We start from the raw sequence: 23926 nt of genomic DNA, 5'->3' as shown, positions 1-23926 counted from the left end.
GAACAGTGGCAACGACAACATATGCTCAGGCGAGTATACGAACCAGCAAACCTCAGTACACTTGTCCTCTGCGCCGCACCGGCCGATTGCCAGCCCACTGGACTGGTTGGCAGCCAGTCGCAGTCACATTCACCTTTGGACAATTGAGTTTCTTCAATTAACCTAACAGGGAAGTTTTGGGAATGTGGGAGGAAGCCCAGGGGGAAAAAACATGCAAGAGCAGGCAGAACGTGCATATTCCATACAGGAAGGCCAGAAATGCGATTCGAACCCCAAACCTCAGAACTGTGAGGCAGACTTGCTAACCACCCGCTCACTTTGCCACCCAGAATAAGTCACTTCCAAAGTCAACGGATCATCATTGTTTCAGGATCGACATATACTTTTTGACACATTTTGGTTTGACGACGTGCCGTGAGATTTTAAAAAATATGTACAAAAGTGAAAGACCACTTTCAGAGCCTCAAATCAAGTCGCGTTTGTAGCTTCAGGGTACCAACCTGGAGTCGTCTTCATCTGAGGACGAAGACACGGACGGCGTGACTGTCTTCATCCTGGTCAGTTTGGCTCGGAGTCGTTGGCTGCTTGTGGCCACAAAGCACTCCGGACAGTCCTCTCTCGCAGAGGGGTCAGCTTCAGTTTCATCTCCGGAGGCGAGTGCGGGTCCACTCCCGACTCCCGGGCTCTCCTTTTCGTCCAAATCTGCCGACCGGCCCGCTTCCTCGGGAGCACTCAAATCCGTTCCCAATTCTCCGGAGGTCCTCATCATCTGTTCCTGGTAGTACACGTGTATAGCCTCTCTGGACGGCACTTGACCCTGAGAACACGAGCGGAACACGTAAGCGGGTGGTCTGCCATCTCGTTCGTAGTCTTTGAGCTCTACCTGCTCGGCCTGCTGGGTCAGCATGCAGCGCTCGATGCGCAGGACGGTGGAGATGTCGACGTGCTCGCGACACAAACCGCAGAGCCAAGCGGTCAGCGAGTCCAGCAGAGCCGACAACAGAACCCAGCAAAAGCGAAGGATGTTGGAGGCCCGGTGCAGGACCGTATCTCCAATGGGAAAGAGGACTTGATGTTAGTCACCTGGACCAAATGTTTTTCTCTTCATAGAAAATCCAAATAATGAAAACCGTGAGGGAGCCACACAGGGGTTGATTTCATGTCTGGTTCAAACCCGGGAGCCCCTAGTAAGGTGTAAAACTTTGCACGCATTTGATGGGAGGAAGGAGCCCCCCCCCCCCTCTTGATAGCGCACCTCTGCTATATACTCACATGCTATTTTCTCTCTGACCATTTGGCTGTGGGTCCCTACATGTTGTGTATCGGCCTGAACCGTCTTCATATGCGAGGCACAAAAACATGATGGAAAATAAATGTCTTTGCAAAGACAATGAACCGCACGACTTTGTCTTCAAAGATTGAGTTCCGGTTATTATTTTCCCCAACATTTGTTGAGTAAGTCCCGCTACCTGGTCCCTCCTCCTCGGGCTCCGCGGCATCGTCCTCCAAGTCGTCCGTCACCTCGGTCGCGCCGCACGCTGGAAGGACGAGTCACACTTTCATCGCTCAACTTTCCTTTCTTTTCTTTGTGTGACTCAAAGTACCTGACGTCTCCTCTCCTCCGCTTTGCTCACATGACGACGACTTCGGCTTCTGCTTTTTTCCTTTCTTCTGGCTGTGACGAGCTCGCATGGCTGTTCTGGAGTCCGTTATCCAGGCGTGGTACACAAACTGCACCGTGGGGGTCGGGCATGAAAAAGTGGAAGAGGAGAAGATTATTTTTCATTTTTTAATTGGTTTAAAGAAGCACTTTATTTCCAAAAGACAATTACCAAAAAGACATTGCTACAACATCACCCAGCGAACCAAACTCAGGCAAGAATGAATAGCACTGAGGAAGAGGCAGAAGAGGAGGAGATGAAGAAGGAGGGGAAGAAGAAGGAAAAAGAAAAGAAAAGTGAAAGAGGAGACAAAGAGATGAAGAGGAGAAGAAAAAGGAGGAGCAGGAGGAGACCACCTGAAAGGCAGATTTGTCATGATCCTCGTCCTCCTCCTCTTTCTCTTCTTCCTTTTTGTCGTCTTCGTCTTCCTGGCTGTCGCTCTCGAACAAGAAGTAGTCTCCGCTCCTCACCACTGCCGACACAAGCGTTAGTCACAGCGCAGCCACTAGGGGGCAGTGAGGATGTCAGGCTCATGTGACTCACTGGAGGCATGGTTCACCCACGGTCTCCACCAATCCCCTTGCGCTCTCCCTTTCGTCTTTTCCCGCGCTGCACAAAGAAAACAAACGGAAAAAAACTTTTAGTGCGGGATTTCATTGTTACCGTAGCAACCCCGGTGTGTTACACACCGCCACTATGGAAGCTCTTTTGGGTCAAACTGAGGATTTTCTCTTTTCCTCTGCGGAACTTCTGCTGGCGACATTTAATCCTCTCCATCCTGCAACACAGACCGACGTTTAGCTAAGTCGCACACGTTTGCACTTCCGGCACGTTTGTAAGCAGTGTTGAGGAGTAACTCATTATATTTGTAATTTAATGGAATGTATTTTTTAATTGTGATCCATTACGTTACTGGGAGAAAATCTGCAATTAAATTACAGTTGCTTTTGGAAATTTCCATGATTAGAATTTGAGTTCCATTACATTGAGTAAAAAGATTTATTTCCGCCTTCTATCGCGGACGCTTGTGATTGGCTCTCTGGCCATGTGCCATTCTGCAGTCTGATTATGAGATGCTGAGCGTCAGACACACTCTGCGTTGACGCGACGCTCGGCTTCACGTCAAAACGCACCGATGCTCCCTCAGCACACACGCGATGAACGGGAACGTCCAGGGCTTAAAGCGGAGTGCCCGGAGAAAAGCCACACAGGCGGGGCCGGGGATTGAACCCCGGTCCTCAGAACTGTGAGGCGGAGACTCTAACCAGTCGTCCACCGTGCCGCTATATTATATATATGTATACACATTATGAGGGGCTTGTTTCTTTGGAAACACTAGGCAGGGGTTGTCTTACTGTTTCTTCAGCAGGTCCATGGACATCTTCTCCACCTCCAGTCTGGCTCGCACCGCTTTCACGGTAGATGCCTCAAAGAGCTCCGCCCCCCTACAAAACAGGCGATGCGTGTCACATCCGTACGTGCACGAGTACGTGCACTTGTGCGTGTATTACCTGGAGGCCAGCAGTTGCGTGTTCTGCAGGTCCGGGACCACGTAGAGGAAGTAGTGACTCCTGAAGACTCTCCGTTGTAGTAAGAGGAAGCAGAAGCAGACGCCGTCCCAGATGATGCCCGCCTCGTCGCTGGGCAGTTCGCATTGTTTACTGCTCTGCTGCTCCGCTGCCACGATGAACAAAGGCACCAATGAACAAAGGCAGCGGGCGCGACCGACGGCCGGACGGACGGACGGCACGCTTACGTTTGGCATATCCTCGGATGGTGCAGGCCAGGCTGAAGAGCTGAACCAGCCAGCAGTGGTTGACGACCAGCGACTTGATGAAACCGCACGCCAAGATCTGCAGTGGTTCAAAAATGCAGACTCAGCAATTTATCAGAGCAATTGACCGCGCGCATTCACTTGCGGACAGAATCCACAATAGCCGGAGGCAACTGGACCCTTCTGGCTTGATGAATACATTTCACTTTGAATCCAAAAGGGTTCTTCACTTTAAAATTTGAGGTGCCAGTCCAGTTGTCTCAATGTAACTTTGATCGATTATCATGCCCTGGATGACTGAGAATCAACACAAACGTACGGACAGAATGTTCTTCATGGTGATGACGAAGACGTTGTAGCCGATCAGACAGTCCCAATAAACCAGGATGGAGCTGACGGGTTTAAGCAGCAGGTCTCCGCCCACCAACAGGAAATAGAAACAGGCCACCAGGTAGCCCATACAGAAAACGCTGATCCTGCAAGATCAGAAGTAGGCGCAAACTGGATGCTGGAACTGAACTTGACACCAACACAATGTCCTCGTCCTCTCTGAGGGCTGCTTTCCTTTCTGCTCTGTCCAAGGAGGCGCACCTGGATGCAGCTGGCAATCAGTGCCCGTCTAAGGCTGTGCCAAACCAGCTATACAACAGATGATGGTACTGCATCCTGTATCACTCTTGGGTTTTTGACCTACTATTTGTTGGACATTTTTCTGTTCTGTTCCTTTATTGTACAACCGTAACTTATGGCATTTTCCGGGCAACCCTCCTCACGCTTTGTCGAGTTATTCTTTCCTGACCTGTTGCTAATCATGCACACGAGAGCCCTTTCATTCACTCACCTGGTGGTCCCAGTGATGAAGATGATAGTGAGGACGAACCAGAACATGTAGCTGAAAATGATGATCTTCATCATATCCAGGTAAGACCTGTGCACCCGGGCCAGAGGGTCAAACACCCACAGCAAGCTGAGGACAGACAGGAAGTGTCTGCTGCTCACCTGCACAGCATGAAGTCAGGGACAGTGCTGAGACGGAGCCTCCTGATTGGATCCCAGACGTGTCTGTCTTCGACATCCAGCTCGGCGTTGTCCCCCGCCAGAGCCTGGACGACTGCGTCGCGCTCGTCCTCAAACACCTGGAGCTGCAGCGAGGCGCCTAGCAGGAGCAGGAAGTCGTCTGGACCACACACACATTTCTTTCCTGTTCACATGTGCTTCAAGGGGGAGGAGGAAGACCTTATGGGGAAACTTACAGAGGAGGAAGAGTGGGTTTGGGGGAGTCAGGTGATCTGGCAGGAAAAGCCATTTCACCACGTTGGAGTCCATGTTGGATGTTGGGGGTCGCCATGGGTAATCTGGGAGCGAGGGAGAGCGCATAGTCTATTTATATAGCACTTTCATATTTTCCCTTTGAATGACATTGTCTCTCTCACCCCCGCGACCCTAACCAGGATAAAATGGAAATGTTGAAAATGGATGGATGGATGGATGGATGGATGGATGTCTCTCAAATTCATTTTGATAGCTCTTATCCTTATGAGGCCTGCGGCTGAGCGACGCAACTGAACTGGACAATAGTGTTGTTTCGGTCGCCAACGTTTCGTTCAGAAGAACTCCTCTTTTTAGTGAACGAACTGAACCGGATCAGTTTATGAAACGATTCGTTCTTTTATCGACGCTGTCCACCGCGGTGGAATGCAGAAAGGTCATGCCGGCCGGCGAGAGCCTGGCTGGACGGAAGCGGACGCGGAAGGATGTTCTGTAGCTGAGCTCGCTGCATGTATGTTCACGAGTCACAACCGGTGTTCGAGAGCTTGCTGAGAGAGAGATAGGTAGGTGATCATTTAGCCGAAGTTTTATTATTTCTTTCTTTTTAAAAGAATCTCCCCACCTTTCCTAGTTTACAAGAAATGACAAAAACAACGCATAGTCCTTCGGTGAATGTGTCGAGTGCACGTGAACCTCAGGGATGGATCATTAAATGAATGAGGAAGCACTTGAATGAATTTGTGAAAAAGAATTGAACGAATCTTTTGAATGAACTGATTCAAATGATTCCGTACACTCAAAAGAACGACCGTGCCCATCACGACTGGACAGTCGTGAAGAAATTAACATTGGTATCAGAACTGCAGTGTTGCGAAAGTTAATTTTGTACGCGAATGAGTTAAAAGTTCAGTTCACCGTTACAAAAATTAATTAGTTTAGTTCATAGTTAATAATTAAAGATTTTGAACTCAGTTCACCATTCCAAAAACAAACTAGTTTTTTCAATATGTTGCTGACAGGCTATCCCATCCATGCATTTTCCTCAGCTTAGCCAAGATCGGGTCGCGAGGCAGCAGCTTAAGCGGGGAAGCCCAGACTTCCCCCTACCCAGCCACTTCGTCCAGCTCTTCCGGGGGGGATCCTGAGGCGTTCCCAGACCAACTGAGAGACGTACTGTCTCCAGCGTGTCCTGGGTCGTCCCCAGGGCGTCCTCACGGTGGGAGGTCCCCGGAACATCACACCAGGAAGGTGTCTGGAAGGCATCCTAACCAGATGCCCGAGCCACCTCATCTGGCTCCTCTCGATGTGAAGGAGCAACGGCTCTACTCTGAGCTCCTCCCGGATGACCGAGCTTCTCACCCGTTCTCTAAGGGAGAGCCCGGACACCCTGCGGAGGAAACTCATTTCGGCCGCTTGTATGCGGGCTCTCGTTCTTTGGGTCACGACCCACAGCCCGTGGCCATAGGTGATGAGGGTAGGAACGTAGATCGACTGGCAAATTGAGGGCTTTGCCTTTTGGCTCAGCTCCTTCTTTACCACGACAGACCGATACACAGTGCGCATCACTGCAGACCCTGCACTGATTCGCCTGTCCATCTCGCGCTCAATTCTTCCCTCACTCGTGAACAAGACCCTGAGATACTTGAACTCCTCCACTTGGGGCAGGATCTCGTCCCGGACCCGGAGAGCGGACTCCACCCTTTTCCGACTGAAGACAATGGCCTCAGATTTGGAGGTGCTGCTTTTCCATCCCGGCTGCTTCACACTCGGCTGTAAACCGTTCCAGCGAGAGTTGGAGCGCACTGCTTGATGAAGCCATCAGAACCACATCATCTCCGAAAAGGAGCGACGTGATACTGATGTCATCAAGCCGGAGCTCTTCAATACCCCAGCTGCGCCTAGAAATTTTGTCCATAAAGGTAATGAACAGAATCAGTGACAAAGGGCAGCCTTGGCGGAGTCAAACCCTCACTGGAAACTAATCCGAATTATTGCCAGCTATGCGGACCAAACTCTGACACTGGTCGTACAGGGACCGAACAGCCCGTATCGGGGAGTCCGGTACCCCGTATTTCCAGAGCACCCCCCACAGGACTCCCTGCGGCACACGGTTGAACACCTTCTCCAAGTCCACAAAACACATGTAGACTGGTTGGGCGAACTCCCATGCACCGTCGAGGACCCTGCTGAGGGTGAAGAGCTGGTCCACTGTTCCATGGCCAGGACGAAAACCACACTGCTCCCCCTGAATGTGAGATTCGACTTCCTGACGGACCCTCCTCTCCAGAACCCCCGAATAGACCTTACCAGGGAGGCCGAGGAGTGTGATCACGCCCCTCTAGTTGGAACACACCCTCCGGTCCCCCTTCTTAAAAGGGGGAACCACCACCCCAGTCTGCCAATCCAGAGGCACTGTCCCCGTCCCCGATGGCCATGCGATGTTGCAGAGGCGTGTCAACCAGGACAGCCCCACAACATCCAGAGCCTTGAGGAACTCAGGAACTCAGGGCACATCTCATCCACACCTGGGGCCTTGCCACCGAGGAGCTTTTAAACCCCCTTGGGATATAAGAACCCACCTCAGAGTCCACGGACTCTGCTTCCTCATGGGAAGGCGTGTCGGTGGAATTCAAGAGGTCTTCGTAGTATTTGGCCCACCGACTCGCAACGTCCCGAGTCAGAAGCGCACCGTCCCCACTATACACAGTGTTGATGGTGCACTAGTTCCCCCTCCTGAGACGGCGGATTATGGACCAGAATTTCCTCGAAGCCATCCGGAAGTCGTTCTCCATGGCCTCACCGAACTCCTCCCATGCTCGAGTTTGTGCCTCAGCGACCACCAAAGCTGCGTTCTACTTGGCCAGCTGGTACGCAACAGCTGCATCCAGCGTCCCACAGGTCAAAAAGGCCCCATAGGACTCCTTCTTCACCTTGAGGGCATCCCTTACCGCCGGTGTCTACCAACAGGTTCGGGGATTGCCACCACTTACAACCTTGCGGCCACAGCTCCGGTCGGCCGCCTCAACGGTAGAGGCACGGAGCATGGTCCACTCCCGCCTGTCAAAGGTGGATATTAAAGCTCCTTCTCACAGGGGAATCTGCCAGATGCTCCCAGCAGACCCTCAAAATACGTTTGGGTCTGCCAGGTCGGACAGGCATCTCCCCCCCCCCCCCCCCCCCCCCCCAAAGGCGCCAACTCACCACCAGGTGGCGATCGGTTGATAGCTGCGCCCTTCTTCACCCGAGTGTCCGATGACACAACCGCAAAGTTGGTCATCGAACTGCGGCCTCGGGTGTCCCGGTGCCAAGTGCACATGTGGACACCCTAATGTCTGAACGTGGTGTTCGCTATGGACAATCCGTGACGAGCACAGAAATCCAAGGACAGAACACCACTCGGGTTTTGGTCAGGGGAGCCAGGTTTGGGTTTGCGTTTTTTGTCTTTCGGGCTTTTGTCTTTAATGTGCGAGTAAAAACATGCATCACAGTTTGACGGCAACGACGGTGAAAGGATATTGCTAACGCTGGCTGACTAAATTGACAAATATTTTATTGAATCAATTCTTATATTACAAAACAAATTCCATATTATGATCGCACAGTGTTTTAACTAACGCATTCTGATACAAATGATCATTTTCCTAGTTATTATCATCTGTTGTCGTACTGGAGCGGCTCCGACTACCGGAGACGAATTCCTTGTGTGTTTTTCGGACATACTTGGCAAATCAAGAGGATTCTGATTCTGATTCGGATGCACAGCATTACAAAACAACCAAAGAAGACATTCGATCCCATTTACGCAGTGTCCCTGAACGCACCTGGCGCACACAGGCTGCTGCGACGTGCCTGCCGAATGTAAAGATGGATGGCGGTTGCCAAATATGGCGTTCATCCCCAACACATGAAGGCTCGTATATAGTGTTGTCCTGGAAGTCCCTCTCAAAACCTGCCGCTCTTGATTGAGAATGAACTTTCGTTCTTTGACACCAGAATCAGTTCAATTCCCGTTCGCCCCAAAACATTGACTAGTTCACGAACTTTCGTGAATTGAACTCGTTCAGAACTGTGAGGCAGACGCGCTAACCACTCCGTCAGTGTGCTGCCGTATATTTTTGTTATGATGATTATTACTTGAAGCAACAGCCTGTTTGCATGCAGCCGGGCGCCGGTGGCGAGCTTTGACCTTTGCAGGCAGCAGGCGGGAATCCGATGCACAGCAGATACTGGAAGCACAAGAGCCCCGACAGGAAGTAGCAGTACTTTGGCCACACCGCACTGATTCGCTTCCTGCTGCGCCTGGTTAGGATGCCGATGAGGCCAAAGGCATGGCCTACGGCGAACAGATCCATCCGTTGCCCGATCACGTTGACCGCCAACAGGAAACACATCTGACACGTAGACAACAGTCAGGTCATTTGTCAAGATGCTCTGATTCGTGCGACAGTCACTCACCTCCAGGCCAAACTTGTAAAAGAAGTAATTGAGGAAGTATTTGGTGCAGCTCAGCACGTTTTGGTCCAAGTGACGCCTGCTGATGTCGTGGAACAAAGTTCTGGTCGGAGGCGGGACTTTGTTGCAGCGGAGACGGTAGAGTTCCTGGTGTCTGTAAACGGTCACCTCGAAGGCTAACAGCGCCAGCATCGTCAAGTTGTACTGCAAAGACAAGTTATAATGACGCAAGCCGGCGGCCGTACGCCACGATGTCACCGGGTCTCACCCGCAAGTAGTCCGGCAGCTTTCCCTCAGATTTGCGAAGCCCCACCCACTGGGCGGGGTCAATCGGAGCAGCGTACAATACCGAGGTAGACACGTTGATAGCGGAGTGACCTGGCTAAAGACAGACAGACAGTGCAGTGTCTTTAAAAAATATATATTCTTAAAATGTGGGTGTGAAAATCCCGAGGAAGAGATGGATGAAGTGGCTGGGGAGAGGGAAGTCTGGGCGTCCCTGCTAAGGCTACTGCCCCCGCGACCCCACCTCGGATGAGCGGTAGAAAATGGATGGATGGGTGTGAAAATCAACGATTGTAGGACAAGGTGAAGGGGTTGCTCGGAGGACACCGGTAAGAGTGGTCCCTGTGGGGACGGCTCGGGCTGGTCCTCCGTGTGGGAATAAACTCTATGCCTTCAACTTTTCCTGGACTTCACCAATTTGTCAACACCAAAGGGCTTTTTGGAAATGATTGCACACCCAATGACTTCAACAAATGATACCGCACTACTAACTAAGCCTATTTCGACTTAAACTCAAAGGTCTAAGCCATACTTCTCTCTTTTTGGACTTGCAAGAATTTTCAGCACCAGAAGGCATGAAAAATACTCTTTGTTTTTGGACTCGGATGATTTGTCAGCACGGAGAAACTTATGATACAATTTCAGCTAAAAAATCAAAAGAGGATTTTTTTTCCAGCATCCAAAAACTTGGGCTGAAAGTTTAGTGCAAGAACCATGGTCACTAGGGTGAAGCGGGACTCAGACTCAAGCTGGCCCCACACTGATTTTCAGCCACATCAACAGACGCTCAGACAGACAGACAGACAGACAGATGAGTTACCAAGCTGCAGTTGGACTTGTTGGGCTGGATGATGTTGAGCTGGTACAACATCTTACAAATAGCTACCACGCATGTCCACACAGTGCACACTCCTGCCAGCAGGGGGCGCCAGGCCCTGCAGGGTAGAGCCACACCCACACACGCCACAAACAGCAGGTTGAACAAACACACCTGGAAGGAGAAACAGAACGGTGAGACGGTAGACGGACGCCAGACAGCAGCGCACTTCACCCACCTCCTTCACCGAGATCCAGATCATGTAGGAGGCTATGATTTTCACCATGTGCAGTTCCAGTAGCCACCAGAGGAGGCGCTGCAGGCGCTGCAGAGACAAGAGGAGGCGCAGGAACAAGACCGACAGACGGTCCACCACCAACCTCCACGACACCAACACTGTCGACACACCGCACATCAGTCTACTTCCTGTTTTTTTTCTGAGCCGTGACCAGCCCCTTTTACCTGCCATGGGGTCCAGCACGCTCTCCTCCTCAAATGTGCAGGGGGATGTCTTTTCCTCCTCTTCCTTCTCCTCCTCCTCTTCATGTCTCCACTTCTCCTCGGCCTCCTCCTCCTTTTTCAACGCCACTCCTGTTTTGTGCTCCGCCAAGAGCTGACAAGCTCCTCCCACTGACATGTCCACAAGACTGCCTTCAGAGTGGACCAACCTGAAGATCAGCGGCAGAAACGATGTAACATCGGTGACGTAACACAGGCGACGTGAAGAACAGATGACATGTAACACTAGCAACGGAACACAGGTGACATAGTATAACACAAGCGACGTGTAACACAGCTGACGTAAGACAAGCGACGTAACAAAAGCGACATATAACAGACGACACGTCACACAGGCGGCGCCACACGAGCGACGTAAAACAGGCGACGTGACACAAGCGACCCTATGCAGAGCACGTGTACAACAATTGAACTGAATTGAACCCAGGCGACTTGTGACCCGAGGCAGCAAATGGTAAACGGACTGCGCTTACGCAGCGCTTTAGCTACACATCACGGTGCATTCCAAAGCCTCACATTGGCCCATTCACACACCAATGGATGACTGCTGCCACACGAGGCACTGGCAGACCCACTGGGAGCAATTAGGCTTCGGGGTCTTGCACTTCCATACACGCAGACAGTCGGAGCCGGGATTCGAACCACCGACCCTTCGGTCAATGGACAACCCGCTCTACCGACTAAATCACACAGACTTGTGATTCGGGTGGAGGCGTATTTCCAACATTATCATTGTGGGAGATCACGTTAATGTTTCGAGGCCCAGTTGTTGTGAAGCGGCGTCAAACCAGATTGATGGTTTGCGCGCTACCTTGTGATAGTGCTGTTGTGCGTGTCCACCACAGTTTTGAGGTCGGTCAACTGGAGGAAGGGCTCGTGGAAGTAGTGCAGGTGAACAATACACACCTGCGAAATGAAAACCAGCGTTAGCATTAGCATATAGAAAGTGTCCGCCAAGATTTGTGAAGCCGCACCAGCAGGAAAGCCGTGGGGATGAAGATCCTGGTGAAGAGGGCTGGAACCGAGAACTTCTCCAAACCCAGATCCTCCAACCTAGAGGGACAGAAGAGCCGAGAACTTACAAAAACTCGAGTGGCGCTTGAGGACTGTCGAGCGCGAAAACCTATGAGTGCTGAGTCCAGTGTAGTAGGTCCAGGTGTGCAGGGATGACGGGAACTGGAAGGTGTAGACCAGAAGGAGGACCAACATGGAATAAACCACCACAGCTACCCAGAAGCCTCGCAACAAGGCTCGCCACTTTTCGTAGTTCAGCTGCAGAGACGGAAGAAGGCGCGGCATCACAAGCTCGTCCGCCGGCCGGAATCGTGCCGAGCGGCTGCTACCTGGTAGAGAGCCACGCAGCACAGGAACATCACCATGTAGATGACCTTGTACAAGACCAATTTGCCTTCAAAACTGACGAAAAAGAACATGGTGCCGCACACGTAGATCCAGTATTTGACAAACATCCTGGTAACCACGGCAACCAGAGCATCCATCTGAACTCCTCCTTTCATCAGAAGAACCTTCTCATAGGAAATCTCTTCCATCCTCTCCTCTTCTGGAAACCGAGACCCAAGTAGAGACCCAATGAGCGACCGGGATGTTCCGGCCGACGGCGGAGATGTTTTACCGTCCACGTGGACGCTGATGGTGGACAGCTGCGGGTTGGTCTGGGTGTCTCCCTTCTCTGTGCGAGCCTGACGCAACAGCAGCCAGAAGGTCAGCAGACACACAAGCTGCAAAAAGAACCGCAAACGTTACACAATCAAGTCATCAGATTGCCAACCGCGTGTCCAGAGAAAATCACGTTTGCCGTGGAAAATTATCCCATCTCTCTTAAATGGTCCAAAAATTATTGATTGACTTTCTCAAATGAACTCAACTTTATTTATACAGCACTTTAAAACAACCACAGCTGAACAAAACATATCAAAACAGTTGAACATGGGGAAAATGTAACGTTAACAACAATAAAAATAGGTTATAGGAGATCTTTGACAAATGGACAGTGAGGGGCCTTGCCCAATGTTTAGGGGAAGGTTATTCCAAAGAGATGGACCGGCACCATCCCCTCTGAGCCTCCATTTAGTCCTCGGTACCTCCAGGAGCGTCTGGTCGGCTGACCTGAGGCACCAGGCAGGAGTGTAGGGGTGGAGCAGCTCAGAGAGAACATTTAAAGATTGAAAAACAAATGAAAGAACCTTAAAATGGACGCCAGTGAATGAAGGAAGCTATGTGCTCCCTCCTACGTGCTCCAGTTAGGAGGTGAGCAGCCGCATTTTGAGCCAACTGGGCACGTTGGAGCGAGGACTGGCTGACTCCAAAATAAAGTGCATTATGGATTACTGCTTCAAAGAAGCTTTGCTTTAGCCAGCTCCCTCAGAAATTGTTAACTCGCTACTTTGATGCCAGCAACATGCTGCATAATAACAAGCAGAACAATTCAATGCTTTTCCACTAGATGGCAGAAGGTCCTTCCATCCATTCAGTTTCTGGATCACCCGAGAGTCACGGGTGAGTGACATTTTCCTCATGTCGAATTTGCGCCTTGGGAAACACTGACTTCAAGCACTCAGATGGTTGTCGTCAGCGTACCTTGGAGGCGAGCTCCCTGCAGGGGTCGTCCTTTTTGGGAAAGAGACCCGGGACCTGGCGGACGGCGGCGAAGCTGAAGATGTATTGCAGGACAAGCAGCAGGTTGCCGTAGGCGACCAACCACGGCGAGGACGCCAGCGTGTAGCGCCGGCGCTGGCGCGTCATCCACAGAGCGCAGGACCACAGCAGCAGCACGCACGTTAGCCACGACACGTACGTGATGGACCAGGCCATCATGGCCATCAGCGCGCCGATGTAACTCTGCTTCAGCAGGAAGGCCAACGCCACGGAAGCCACGCCAGATCCTCGTCGCGCTTCCCCATCCCCGCCCCATCCGGCCGCGTCGCCTTCAAACACGCACGTCTCCAACGTTTCTCCTGCATGGGTGGAATGACATTTGGATGATTTCGGAGATTACAGCATTCATATGTCTCAATTTGTACTCATCAACAGTGTATCAGTTGTATTATAATTCCTCATTGTATCATTATATACAGCGGAGCGCCCGGAGAAAAGCCACGCAGGCACGACGGGGAGAACATGCAAACTCCACACAGGCGGGGCCGGGGATTGAACCCCGGTCCTCAGAACTGTGAGGCAGACGCTAATTATATATCATTGTCAATAATATTCGACTCGCCTCTTTGCACTAATTGTACAAATATTCCAAATATTTTCTACTCTTACGCAAGCAGTGGGAGAACATGCAAACGCCACGCAGAAAGGCCAGAGCAGAATCTTGGAACCGAGGCAGCTGCACTAACCACTTGGCAACTGTGCTGCGCTACATTACCTTACAATATTTACGATTCTATACGATTCTGACTCGTATGTACTCTTTTACTGTTACAATCTACACAGGCATTTCAATGTCCTGTGTTCCACATTGGAGACTCACAGGGCATCTGGTTACGCCCCCATTCCCAGGTGTCGTGAAGGATTGTTTGGTCTTGCGTAAAGCACACATTTGGTGGACAAGATGAAGGCTGTAAAAATGGTGTCCTGGGAAACCCAATCTCGGTTAGAACGTTCACATAATTCGGGATGGGCTTCGCTCCTCCGATAAAGACCATCAAAACAATCACTTGGCCTGGAAATCTAATTTCTCGAGTGTGAAACTTTCGCCACCGCTCGCGCTTACCCGATTGGCTGAAGGAGTAGTGAGGCGTGTCCAACTCCAAGGCAATGCGCTGTGTGGGCGGGGCCAAAGACTCTGAGGGACTATCCATGACAGAAGAATCCAGAAACTGAAACCACCACAGACACATTAGCTAAATTGGAATAATAATAATAACAATAACTATGACAATAGTAATAATCATCATCATCATCATAACAAGAACGTTCCCGTCCAAACGTACATCTCTGGAGTTGCGCCTGTCATGAGCTTTTCTCCACAGCTCTCGCCGCCTCTGCGCTGTGACTTCCCAGATTACGTCATCACTGATGACATCATTTCCGATGTCATAATCACTGATGACATCCTGACTGAGTACATCATGACCGGTGACCTCATCGGTGGCGGCGACGATGTCACTGCTCATCTCACAGCTGCCAGGGAGCAGAGAGTGAAGTTTGTCTGTGCTCGGCGCCCCTGCGCCATCCAGCATCTGAAAGAAGAGAAGCGCTTTCACCATCATGTGATGCCTCTCAGCCAATAGCACCTTTCCTGTCCACTTTTTCTTTCCTTCTTTCCTGACATAACTCGATTTGTCCTTTCATTTTCGACATCACTCCTTTCTTGTCCAGTTAGCTAACCCTAACCCACATGCTGGGGAGGGAGTCGTGATGCGATTACCTGGTTCCTCCGCAGGCTGGCAATGACGTGGTAGAGCACGATGAGCGTCAGAGGGCTGACGAAGTGAAACCAGCTGAGCTGCAGGTTCACCTGCATCCTCCAGGGGGCGGCGCAGTCCACCGACACCAGAGGCACCAGGCCGAACACGCTACACCGCAATCGATCAATCGATCATTGTTAGCTGTTGTCGGGGTTGAAGGTGGGATGAGCTGATGAAGGCAACTTGGAAGCGAAATTGAGGAGCACCATCCATCGTTGAGTCGGGGAGACGACGGCAGTGTTCCGCCACTGTTTGGCAACGTTTTTGATCGTTGGCGGAAGGCCATATCGCAGGTGCTTTTTGTACTTTTGACTTTCTGCAGCATAAAGGCAAGGTTCAGTTTGGAGTTGCGCTGTCAGTGTAGCACCACATTGAGCCACAACATGCTGGGCGGTACTGAGCACTACTGCAAGGGATGCAGCGTAATTTAGAGCAAGAAGAAGTGGCAGAGAAGGTGCCCAACGAAGCTGCAGTGAGCGTGGTTGTGAGCAGCAGAGCAGCAGAGAGAACACAGGCCTGTTAGCAATGCCGTTTACTCCCTTTGTATGTGTTGCTGCCCCTGTTTCTTAAAGTAGCAGTTGTTTTAAAGATTACAATCACTGTCTATGGTGTTTCGTTACCTTAGCTTTAAGCTAGCGAACTTTGAGTAGACGGAATTACATGTCCTGGTTGAACATTTGGGTGTGTTTAATTCTCTTTTGTTGAATTCATTTGTTTTGTTTTACTTGAATTGGGCATGACCGATAAACAGCTTGACACAAGCACGCTTTGCCTCTTATTTGGCCGCAAGTTATCTTTTTGTTGTGTGATGATCTCCCATTTGGTGACAGGGGGACAGTGTCAAAAAGCAAATTTTATTCGAATAATTTGAAGTGTCTTTTCAAAAGTTTCAATGTGTGTGTGTGTGTGTGTGTGTGTGCGTTCGCATGGGGGCAGGCGGATGGGGGAGGCCGCTCGAGGAGCTTCATGGTCGAGAAGGTCAACGTGAGACGAAGGCCTTTAAGTAGAACGTTCATCTTTCTCGATAGGTTTGAAACGAGAAGTCGTTTCACTTTTGAATTGAGTCTTTACTTCTGTGGAATTGATTTGATTTTCCTGTAAATTTGTATTGTTTGTCCCAGTTTTTTGGGAACACAAAATAAAGTGAGCACCAGGACAGACTGGAAATGTTTTCGGGAGTATGTGATGACTTCACTTGTTTTCCTGGGCCAAAATATTTGCAAACGTTGACTCAGCTAACTGAGCGCTCGGCATGTAAAGTTGGCAGCAGAGGCGTGCGCAACGCCTTCAGGAACGTTCCATCCTCATTCTCACCTCCGCCCTTGTGTGTGCGTGTTACCTGGCGGAGGTACGGTTCGGAAGCCACGCCTCCTGGAGCGGCGGCAGCTGGTAAGCGTAGACGAGCAGGAAGTGGGCGGCGGAATACGTCAGCGACATCGCCGACAAACACCTGAAGAGCAGACGGGGGACCTGACCGCTCCAAGCCCACCAGGTGCACACCACCTGGAAAGAAAGCAGGTAGGGGAGGGAGGAGAGGGACGGCAGCACCACACCTGGGGGGCGAGAGGGGGCGGGCATATTATTTGAACGATAAGTCGAGAATGGAATTTGCGTCGTTGGGTGTGAATGCTGAAAAGCTGAAGCTGCGCTGAATAATTTGAATTGTGAGAAGTGGATTAGGAGGATGTCAATATGTCAAATGGCTCGATGGGAAAATTGGCTAATTTGGGGAATGTGATCAATAATCAGCAAGAGGTCCAAAATGAAAGAGAAAAGGATGAAGTCGAATTCACTTTGAATTCAAATTTGGGAAAAGGAATCGTGGGAATTCTTGGAATGTGGAAAATAATTCCCAAGAATTTCGGAATGACCTGAACGGTTTGAATTTGTAATGGGGGGAAGAAGAAGAAGGACGAGGAGGAGGAGGAGGACGAGTCTACCAGTGAGTCCCAGCAAAACTGTCAGCAGAATTTTCCCTCCGCTCGTCATCACGTTTGCCAGCACGGTCCTGGTCTTGCTGACCAGTTCTTCCAGTTCAGCTACAATTCGGCTCCTCGCGGTTCTCTCTCCTCCCTCGTGGAAGACGCGGGAATCCTGAGGAGCGCACGAAGTGTCCTCAATCGACAAGTCAACGAGAAGCCAGACACTCAAGCGGTCAAGCGATCAGTGAGCGAAGGAAGCCGACCGAAAGCTCGAAATGACGATGAGTGATGAAGATGACATCTGTTCTCGTGTTAACCGACTCCGCACAGAAGCGCATCGAACCAGAATGTTATGTGTCACATAACGAGGTTACACTTATAAATAGCTTACAGAGTTACACCATCATACACGAGAAACCTCGTTAAGAAATGACTTCCAAGATCCATTTACAAGATGGCACGTTGCGTGCGCGTGTGCACGTGTGTAGTGACCTGTGCGTGTGTTTCCGGGCTGAATCTCAGGCTCAGCCTCCACGTGAGCAGGGCAGCCAGCAGCACGCCGACATCTGGAAGGACGTGTCGCACGGCGGACGCCGCGTCGCTTCCTATCAGACTGAGCGACAGCCGACACCACACAACAACACGAAACAACAAACACAACAATGACATTTGCGGCACTCCTGTATCTTTACGACATTTGGAGTTATACCTCACTAAGCCCAGCTGACTCAGCGCCTTCTGCCAGGACGTGCCTGCAGACAGATGGGTGACAGACAGACAGGTGAGCGACCGACGGACGGACGGACGGACGGCGCGTCTCTTACAGTTGGACTCGGGTGCGAGGGTCGCGGTGGTAATCTGGAAGAAAGTCTGCAGCAGCAGGAAGAGGAAGCTGGAGACGCAAACTGCTGTCACGCAGCGACTGCTGTGGCCTAGGAAACCAATCATAACAACACCCTGGAGACCAATCACACGCACTTTGACATTTGACCTTTCCCAAGCTTTTTGCTTGTTGCACTTCAGGTGTGTCGTGGAATAGGATCCAATTTCACTTCATTGGTCCAAAAAGGGGCGGCACGGTGGCCGACCGGTTAGAGCGTCAGCCTCGCAGTTCTGAGGACCCGGGTTCGATCCCCGGCCCGGCCTGTGCGGAGTTGGCATGTTCTCCCCGCGCCCGCGTGGCTTTTCTCCGGGCACTCCGCTTTCCTCCCACATCCCAAAAACATGCATTCATTGGAGACTCGAAATTGCCCGTAGGTGTGAATGTGAGTGCGAATGGTTGTTTGTTGGTATGTGCCCTGCGATTGCCTGGCAACCGTACCCCGCCTCCTGCCGGGATAGGCTCCAGCACGCCCGCGACCCGCGTGAGGAGAAGCGGCTCACAAAATGGATGGATGGATGGTCCAGAAAGGATGTTCATGAATATTTATTCAGTTGGGCAAGTTTCAGCTTCGTGTTTGGCTGAATGCGCCAACATTTCACGTTTTACATTTCACTCTCGGTTTGACGTTTTACATTTCACCTTTAACTTTTCACATTATACGTTTCACTCTTGGTTTCAAGTTTTACGTTTCACCTTTTACATTTCACTGTTTACGGTTGACGTTTTACCCTTCACGTTTCACTTTTTATAGTTCACGTTTTATGTTTCGCATCACGTGTTATGCTTCACATTTGTATTTCCGTTTCGAGCTTTACGTTTACGTTTTACGTTTCACGTTTCACAAGGAAGATGTCGGTTGTGATGAGATCACCTTCCTTATTCCCATTCTCATACTTTTCGTGCCGTGAAATGTTATTATGGATGTAAAATGGTGGCCTGGGCTCAATAAAGCTTGGGAAAATCGAACTACGCCACGCCTCCTTGTGATGTTATCAATTGATTCATTCATCTCCAATCATAACAGGAAGTGATGTCACCCCGTGACTCATTTGTCCGTCAAGTCAGCAGATGTCAGGGCGATTGTTTTTGTTGCTTTTGTCTGTGTTTGTATGCGCGCGTCTCATATTGAGTGTCTATTCTTTTGCTTCCTCAGGAAGGAAAAACCTCACACAAGCCACAAAGTCTGTCTGTGTGTGTGTGTGTGTGTGTGTGTGTGTGAGTGTGTGTGTGTGTGCCCATCTCAAACTGTGTGTCTCATCTTTCTCTTTCCTCAGAAAGCGATAGCCTGACATACAGATGTATTTATGAAGTTTTTACGAACTTCACGTGTTTTTGGTGTGAGTGGAGTGATCCCACTTTGGTACATATTGATCAGCAGGGACCCCGTTACATTTATTAGATTTTTCAAATTATTATTAGTGTGCACATTGTGGATCAATCACAACGGATTTTTCAAATGGAGACGGCCCAGCTGGTGCCTCGATGAGGTCAAGTGTCAATCCACAAAAGTTGAATGAAGGCAAGTTGACCTCTTCTTGGTTGTGTCAACGACTGCATGACTGAACATCTACAGACGTGAATAAAAATATGTCCCATCCATCCATCCATCCATCCATTTTGTGAGCCGCTTCTCCTCACGCGGGTCACGGGCGTGCTGGAGCCCATCGCGGCTGTCATCGGGCAGGAGGCGGGGTGCACCCTCAACCGGTCGCCAGCCAATCGCAGGGCACATACAAACAAACAACCATTCGCGCTCACATTACGGGCAATTTCGAGTCTCCAATGAATGCATGTTTTTGGGATGTGGGAGGAAAGCGGAGTGTCCGGAGAAAAGCCACGCGGGCACGGGGAGAACGTGCAAACTCCACACGGGCGGGGCCGGGGATCGAACCCGGGTCCTCACAACTGTGAGGCTGACGCTCAAACCGGTCGGCCACCGCCAATAAAAACATGTAATATTGATTATTTTAATAATCAGATCATTAACATTATCATTTTAATACTATTCTTTATAATGATTAAATAACCAATGATTTCATCAAATTAATACATCATAAACTATATATTTTTCTATATAATAAATCAATGAACCAATTATTTCATGAAATAAAGATTTCTATCGACCGATTTGAGTAAGAACTGACCAAATGAAATATTCCAGGACTCTTGCCTAAGTGAATGCTCACATTGGGCCAGATTAAAGAAGGGGTCAAGGTGGATGACCCCGGCCCGACGCCCCCCAGTGTATGTTGGTAGCGGTACCTGTGTCGAGGGGGCTTCTGCTGGGTTCGGGCAGCAGGGGCAGCAGGAGCAGCAGGAAGACGTAGACCAGCGAGAAGCCATTAAAACGCAGCAAAGCGGCTGTGAACACGTCAACAAGTCAGCACGGTGACACACGTGCACGCACGCACACGCGACATCAAACATCTTGATTTATTTAGAAAGGACAAACAGGAAGTGGCCGTAAACCACGGAGAAAGAAAACAGCAAAGAAGAGAGTGTGGCCTTGTTCCCCCTCCCTACACACACACACACACACACACACGCACGCACACACATTGCTCCCACTTTCTCAGGTAACAACATCTGGTTGTGTGTGTGCATGTGTGTGTGTGTTGACACACACACACACCTCCCCCTCGGTGTGGAATGTGAGGCGCTAAAAGGCTCCGTGCAGCCACAGAAAGTTCTGCAATATCCAACCTCCACTTTTGAACGTCACGAGTCGCATTAGCTCGCTGCTAACAAGTCCATGATGTTGAGTGGCAATGGCTAACCACGCTAACGAATTGAAACACACACAAGACGTCTGCCCTGTGACTTCAACACGTTAGCACGTCGTTCATGCGGCCAGTGTGAGACATGCTAGTGAGTTAACTTGCTAACAGCTACAACATGAAATCAAGTGTGTGTGTGCACATGTTTATGTTGTCACAATCTGACTTTTTGCGAGGCGGCGTCATCCTGTAGCGCCCACCTGTCAATCACACACCTGACAAACGAGCCTTCACACATAGGTTAGCATACATGCTACACGAACACAATGTTACACGATGATAAATGTTACAAGTACACACGGTAACTTTTTTCTTTGTGTCTTTGAAAAGTTTCACGTCCAAACAATGACATTGTAAAAATGTTCACACACAGCAGCGCGAAACGATTGATAACGTAGCAACTGCGCTCGGACTCATTACACTCATTCTCTACTCCTATAATCCCTAGAAAGACATTTTTATCGTGGGCTTGGACAGTTCCTCAAAAATAGCAATGGAAAAAGATTTCCTGAAAATGTCTGGTTGGAATTGCCACTTCAACTTGTGGCCCGACATAGCTATCTTAGTTTTAAGTGGCCAACTAAGAACGAGTTCAAGCTAGTTCTGTAAAATGTCCACTAAAAATCCCTTTGTCGGGAGTGATGAATGAGTACGAATGCAGTCTGTTTGAAAGGGCCCCTTCAACCGCAGTACAACGCAGCAACAATCTGGAAAATATGAAATTGAGTTTTTTGGGTGGGGGAAAAAAAATCCTTTTGTGTTTTTTGTGTGATGTCGCCAACAGAAAATCTGGTCCAAAAATGCCTTCAAATTTGAGTAAAAGAGGATAGCTTATTATTTCTCAACATTTGGTCTTAACTCTTTTATTTTGTTTACGACTTGGGGAAGGCCTTCTCTGATTGGCTGACAGGTTTCAGCTCAAAACATCCACCAATAAGCTCGTCTGGGCCGAAATGATGCCTGATCATCATTTCCGAATTCCTAATCACTCCAATTAGCAATAAGTGGAGATTGTCCAAAAAGCCAATCTGTCAAAATGCTGAGTCTGGTTGGAAGGGCCACTTCAAACTGAGCATAAGGCACCAAGAATTTGAAAAATCCGATGATGGCTTCCGGAGAAATTGAGTTTTTTTATGTCAGAAAAAAAAAAAAAAGTCCTTTTTGGGTGATGTCGCCAATAGAAAATTCGAATGAAAGAATATAGCTTGATTGTTTCTCAACAGGCGGCCTCGCAGTTGTGAGGGCCCGGGTTCGATCCCCGGCCCCGTCTGTGTGGAGTTTGCACGTTCTCCCCGCGCCTGCGTGGCTTTTCTCCGGACCCTCCGCTTTCCTCCCACATCCCAAAAACATGCATTCATTGGAGACTCGCAATTGCCCGTAGGTGCGAATGGTTGTTTGTTTGTATGTGCCCTGCGATTGGCTGGCAACCGGTTCAGGGTGTACCTACCCCGCCTCCTGCCCGATGACGGCCGGGATAGGCTCCAGCACGCCCGCGACCCGCGTGAGGAGAAGCGGCTCAGAAAATGGACGGATGTTTCTCAACATGTCGTCTTGACTCGTTTGTTTCAGTATTGAGTTGACCCATGGGTCAAAGAGGACAGTGTCATGATTTGTTTTTGATTGAGTTGGTTTCATGTTTTGTCAAGTATTCCTGTGTCCCATGTTCATGTCTTGTCATCTCGTTTAGTTTCCGTCTCCACCTGTTCGCGCCAGCCCGTGGTTTCGATGTACAAATACAAATGTTGTACTTTTTGCTTCGATCCATCCATCCATCCATTTTCCGTACCGCTCAGCCTCCTGATGGGTCGGGGGCGTGCTGACGCCCATCCCAGCTGACTCTAGGTACGCCCTGAGCTGGTTGCCAGTCAATCGCAGGGCACACATGGACAAACAACCACTCGCACTCATATTCACAATTTAGTCTTCAATTATGTTTTTGGGATGTGGGAGGAAACCGGAGTAACCGGAGAAAACCCACGCTGGCACGGGGAGAGCATGCCAACTCCACACAGGCGTAGCCGGATTTGAACCTGCAACCTCAGAACTGTGACGCAGATGTGCTAACCAGTCAGCCATCCTTTTTTTTGGTTTCTAATTGGTTAGATTTTTCATAAACGACAACATTTCCCTTGCAAAATGTCTGCGTTCAAGCATCAGTGTGCGCTTGTGACCTTTTTGTGCTTAAAAAACCCCAATGGGAATTGTTGAATTATGAATTATGAATGTTGTCTCAAATGTCAGGTGGCCAACAGGATTAGTGATGAGTATGTGATCATTTGTCAATCAATATGCAAGTGCAATATTTAAGTGCTCCTTCTTCATAATGATAATGATAATAATGCAGTAATGATATGAATAATGATGATGATGATGATGATGAGATTAATAGAAGAACCGACCTGCAGTTAGGCTGAGGGGCAGCAGCACCCTGAAGATGAAACCCCCCAGCAGCTCGGAGGACATGTTGGCTCAAGTCTGGTTCGGCTCTCTGATCCTGGTTGTGGGGCGGACTGTCAAAGGTGCTTCCACCCAAAGGCAACCGGGACCGGTACCGCCGCCGGGGGCATCGCGCACGCACGCACACGCACACGCACACGCACAAAGTCGTCGAGCCGACGTGTGAGCCGCACCGAACTCAAACCCGAAAAAAACATCAAGACAAAGAGAAAAAGAAGAAGCAGAAGGGTGCCTTCAGCCTTCTCTTTCAGTCACAAACTTCCATTCCGTCTTTCGGGGCCAAACAAACGTAACTGGGGGCGCGCAGATCTTTTCCGACTTTTTGTTTTCTCTCTCTCTCTCTCCCCCCTTTTCTCTCGGACCAACTCACGTCCCGGGCCCCGCCCTCCTCCACTGACGGGCAACCACCGCAGCCAATCCGGCGAAGACTGCAACGCCTCCCAAAGCCCTCAAAATAAAACATCAAATTACAGGCTGACTTTTTCTTGTCGACTGTTAAAGAGAAGCCATGCAGAGTGTTCGTGTCGAAGCACGAAGAACCACGTGAGATGCTTTTATTGCACTTCAAACATTTGACAGAACAACATGAAGCAATACGCTCAAAAACAGTATATTAAATATATACTGCAGGTATAGCAAATATGTAAATACATATACCTTCGTCAAATCTTTCA

At 49.9% G+C, this 23926-nt stretch overlaps 1 protein-coding gene across 9 annotated transcripts in view; it reads right to left on the bottom strand.

Annotated features, from left to right (window-relative positions):
- Positions 1–23612, bottom strand: part of LOC133470239 (piezo-type mechanosensitive ion channel component 2-like) — a 33964-nt gene extending 10352 nt beyond the window's left edge. For 2 of the 9 annotated variants that reach the window (XM_061758346.1, XM_061758352.1), the window contains exons 1-34: positions 23195–23612; positions 20281–20379; positions 17960–18067; positions 17628–17887; positions 17154–17307; positions 16553–16766; positions 15174–15321; positions 14737–14985; positions 14517–14622; positions 13376–13752; positions 12411–12516; positions 12121–12338; positions 11901–12049; positions 11752–11830; positions 11589–11683; positions 10497–10926; positions 10262–10432; positions 9425–9538; positions 9160–9360; positions 8891–9095; positions 4689–4790; positions 4435–4612; positions 4277–4363; positions 3755–3911; positions 3418–3514; positions 3173–3338; positions 3017–3106; positions 2351–2439; positions 2205–2270; positions 2018–2133; positions 1605–1731; positions 1470–1538; positions 884–1050; positions 501–817 (exon numbers count right to left, since the gene is read on the bottom strand). In XM_061758346.1, coding sequence (XP_061614330.1) covers positions 501–817; positions 884–1050; positions 1470–1538; positions 1605–1731; positions 2018–2133; positions 2205–2270; positions 2351–2439; positions 3017–3106; positions 3173–3338; positions 3418–3514; positions 3755–3911; positions 4277–4363; positions 4435–4612; positions 4689–4790; positions 8891–9095; positions 9160–9360; positions 9425–9538; positions 10262–10432; positions 10497–10926; positions 11589–11683; positions 11752–11830; positions 11901–12049; positions 12121–12338; positions 12411–12516; positions 13376–13752; positions 14517–14622; positions 14737–14985; positions 15174–15321; positions 16553–16766; positions 17154–17307; positions 17628–17887; positions 17960–18067; positions 20281–20379; positions 23195–23258 — 5375 coding nt within the window. In that variant the 5' untranslated portion in view covers positions 23259–23612. Of the gene's footprint in view, positions 1–500; positions 818–883; positions 1051–1469; positions 1539–1604; positions 1732–2017; positions 2134–2204; positions 2271–2350; positions 2440–3016; positions 3107–3172; positions 3339–3417; positions 3515–3754; positions 3912–4276; positions 4364–4434; positions 4613–4688; positions 4791–8890; positions 9096–9159; positions 9361–9424; positions 9539–10261; positions 10433–10496; positions 10927–11588; positions 11684–11751; positions 11831–11900; positions 12050–12120; positions 12339–12410; positions 12517–13375; positions 13753–14516; positions 14623–14736; positions 14986–15173; positions 15322–16552; positions 16767–17153; positions 17308–17627; positions 17888–17959; positions 18093–20280; positions 20380–23194 lie in introns of all 9 variants that reach the window. The other 7 variants (XM_061758355.1, XM_061758350.1, XM_061758353.1 and 4 more) reach the window with 7 other exon arrangements.
- Positions 23613–23926: the final 314 nt, after the last annotated feature.

This window comes from Phyllopteryx taeniolatus, chromosome 20 (assembly GCF_024500385.1).
Source record: "Phyllopteryx taeniolatus isolate TA_2022b chromosome 20, UOR_Ptae_1.2, whole genome shotgun sequence".
Classification (NCBI taxonomy): Eukaryota; Metazoa; Chordata; class Actinopteri; order Syngnathiformes; family Syngnathidae; genus Phyllopteryx; species Phyllopteryx taeniolatus.
The sequence above is the reverse complement of the archived record's forward strand: the minus strand, read 5'-3'. Positions and strand labels throughout refer to the sequence as shown.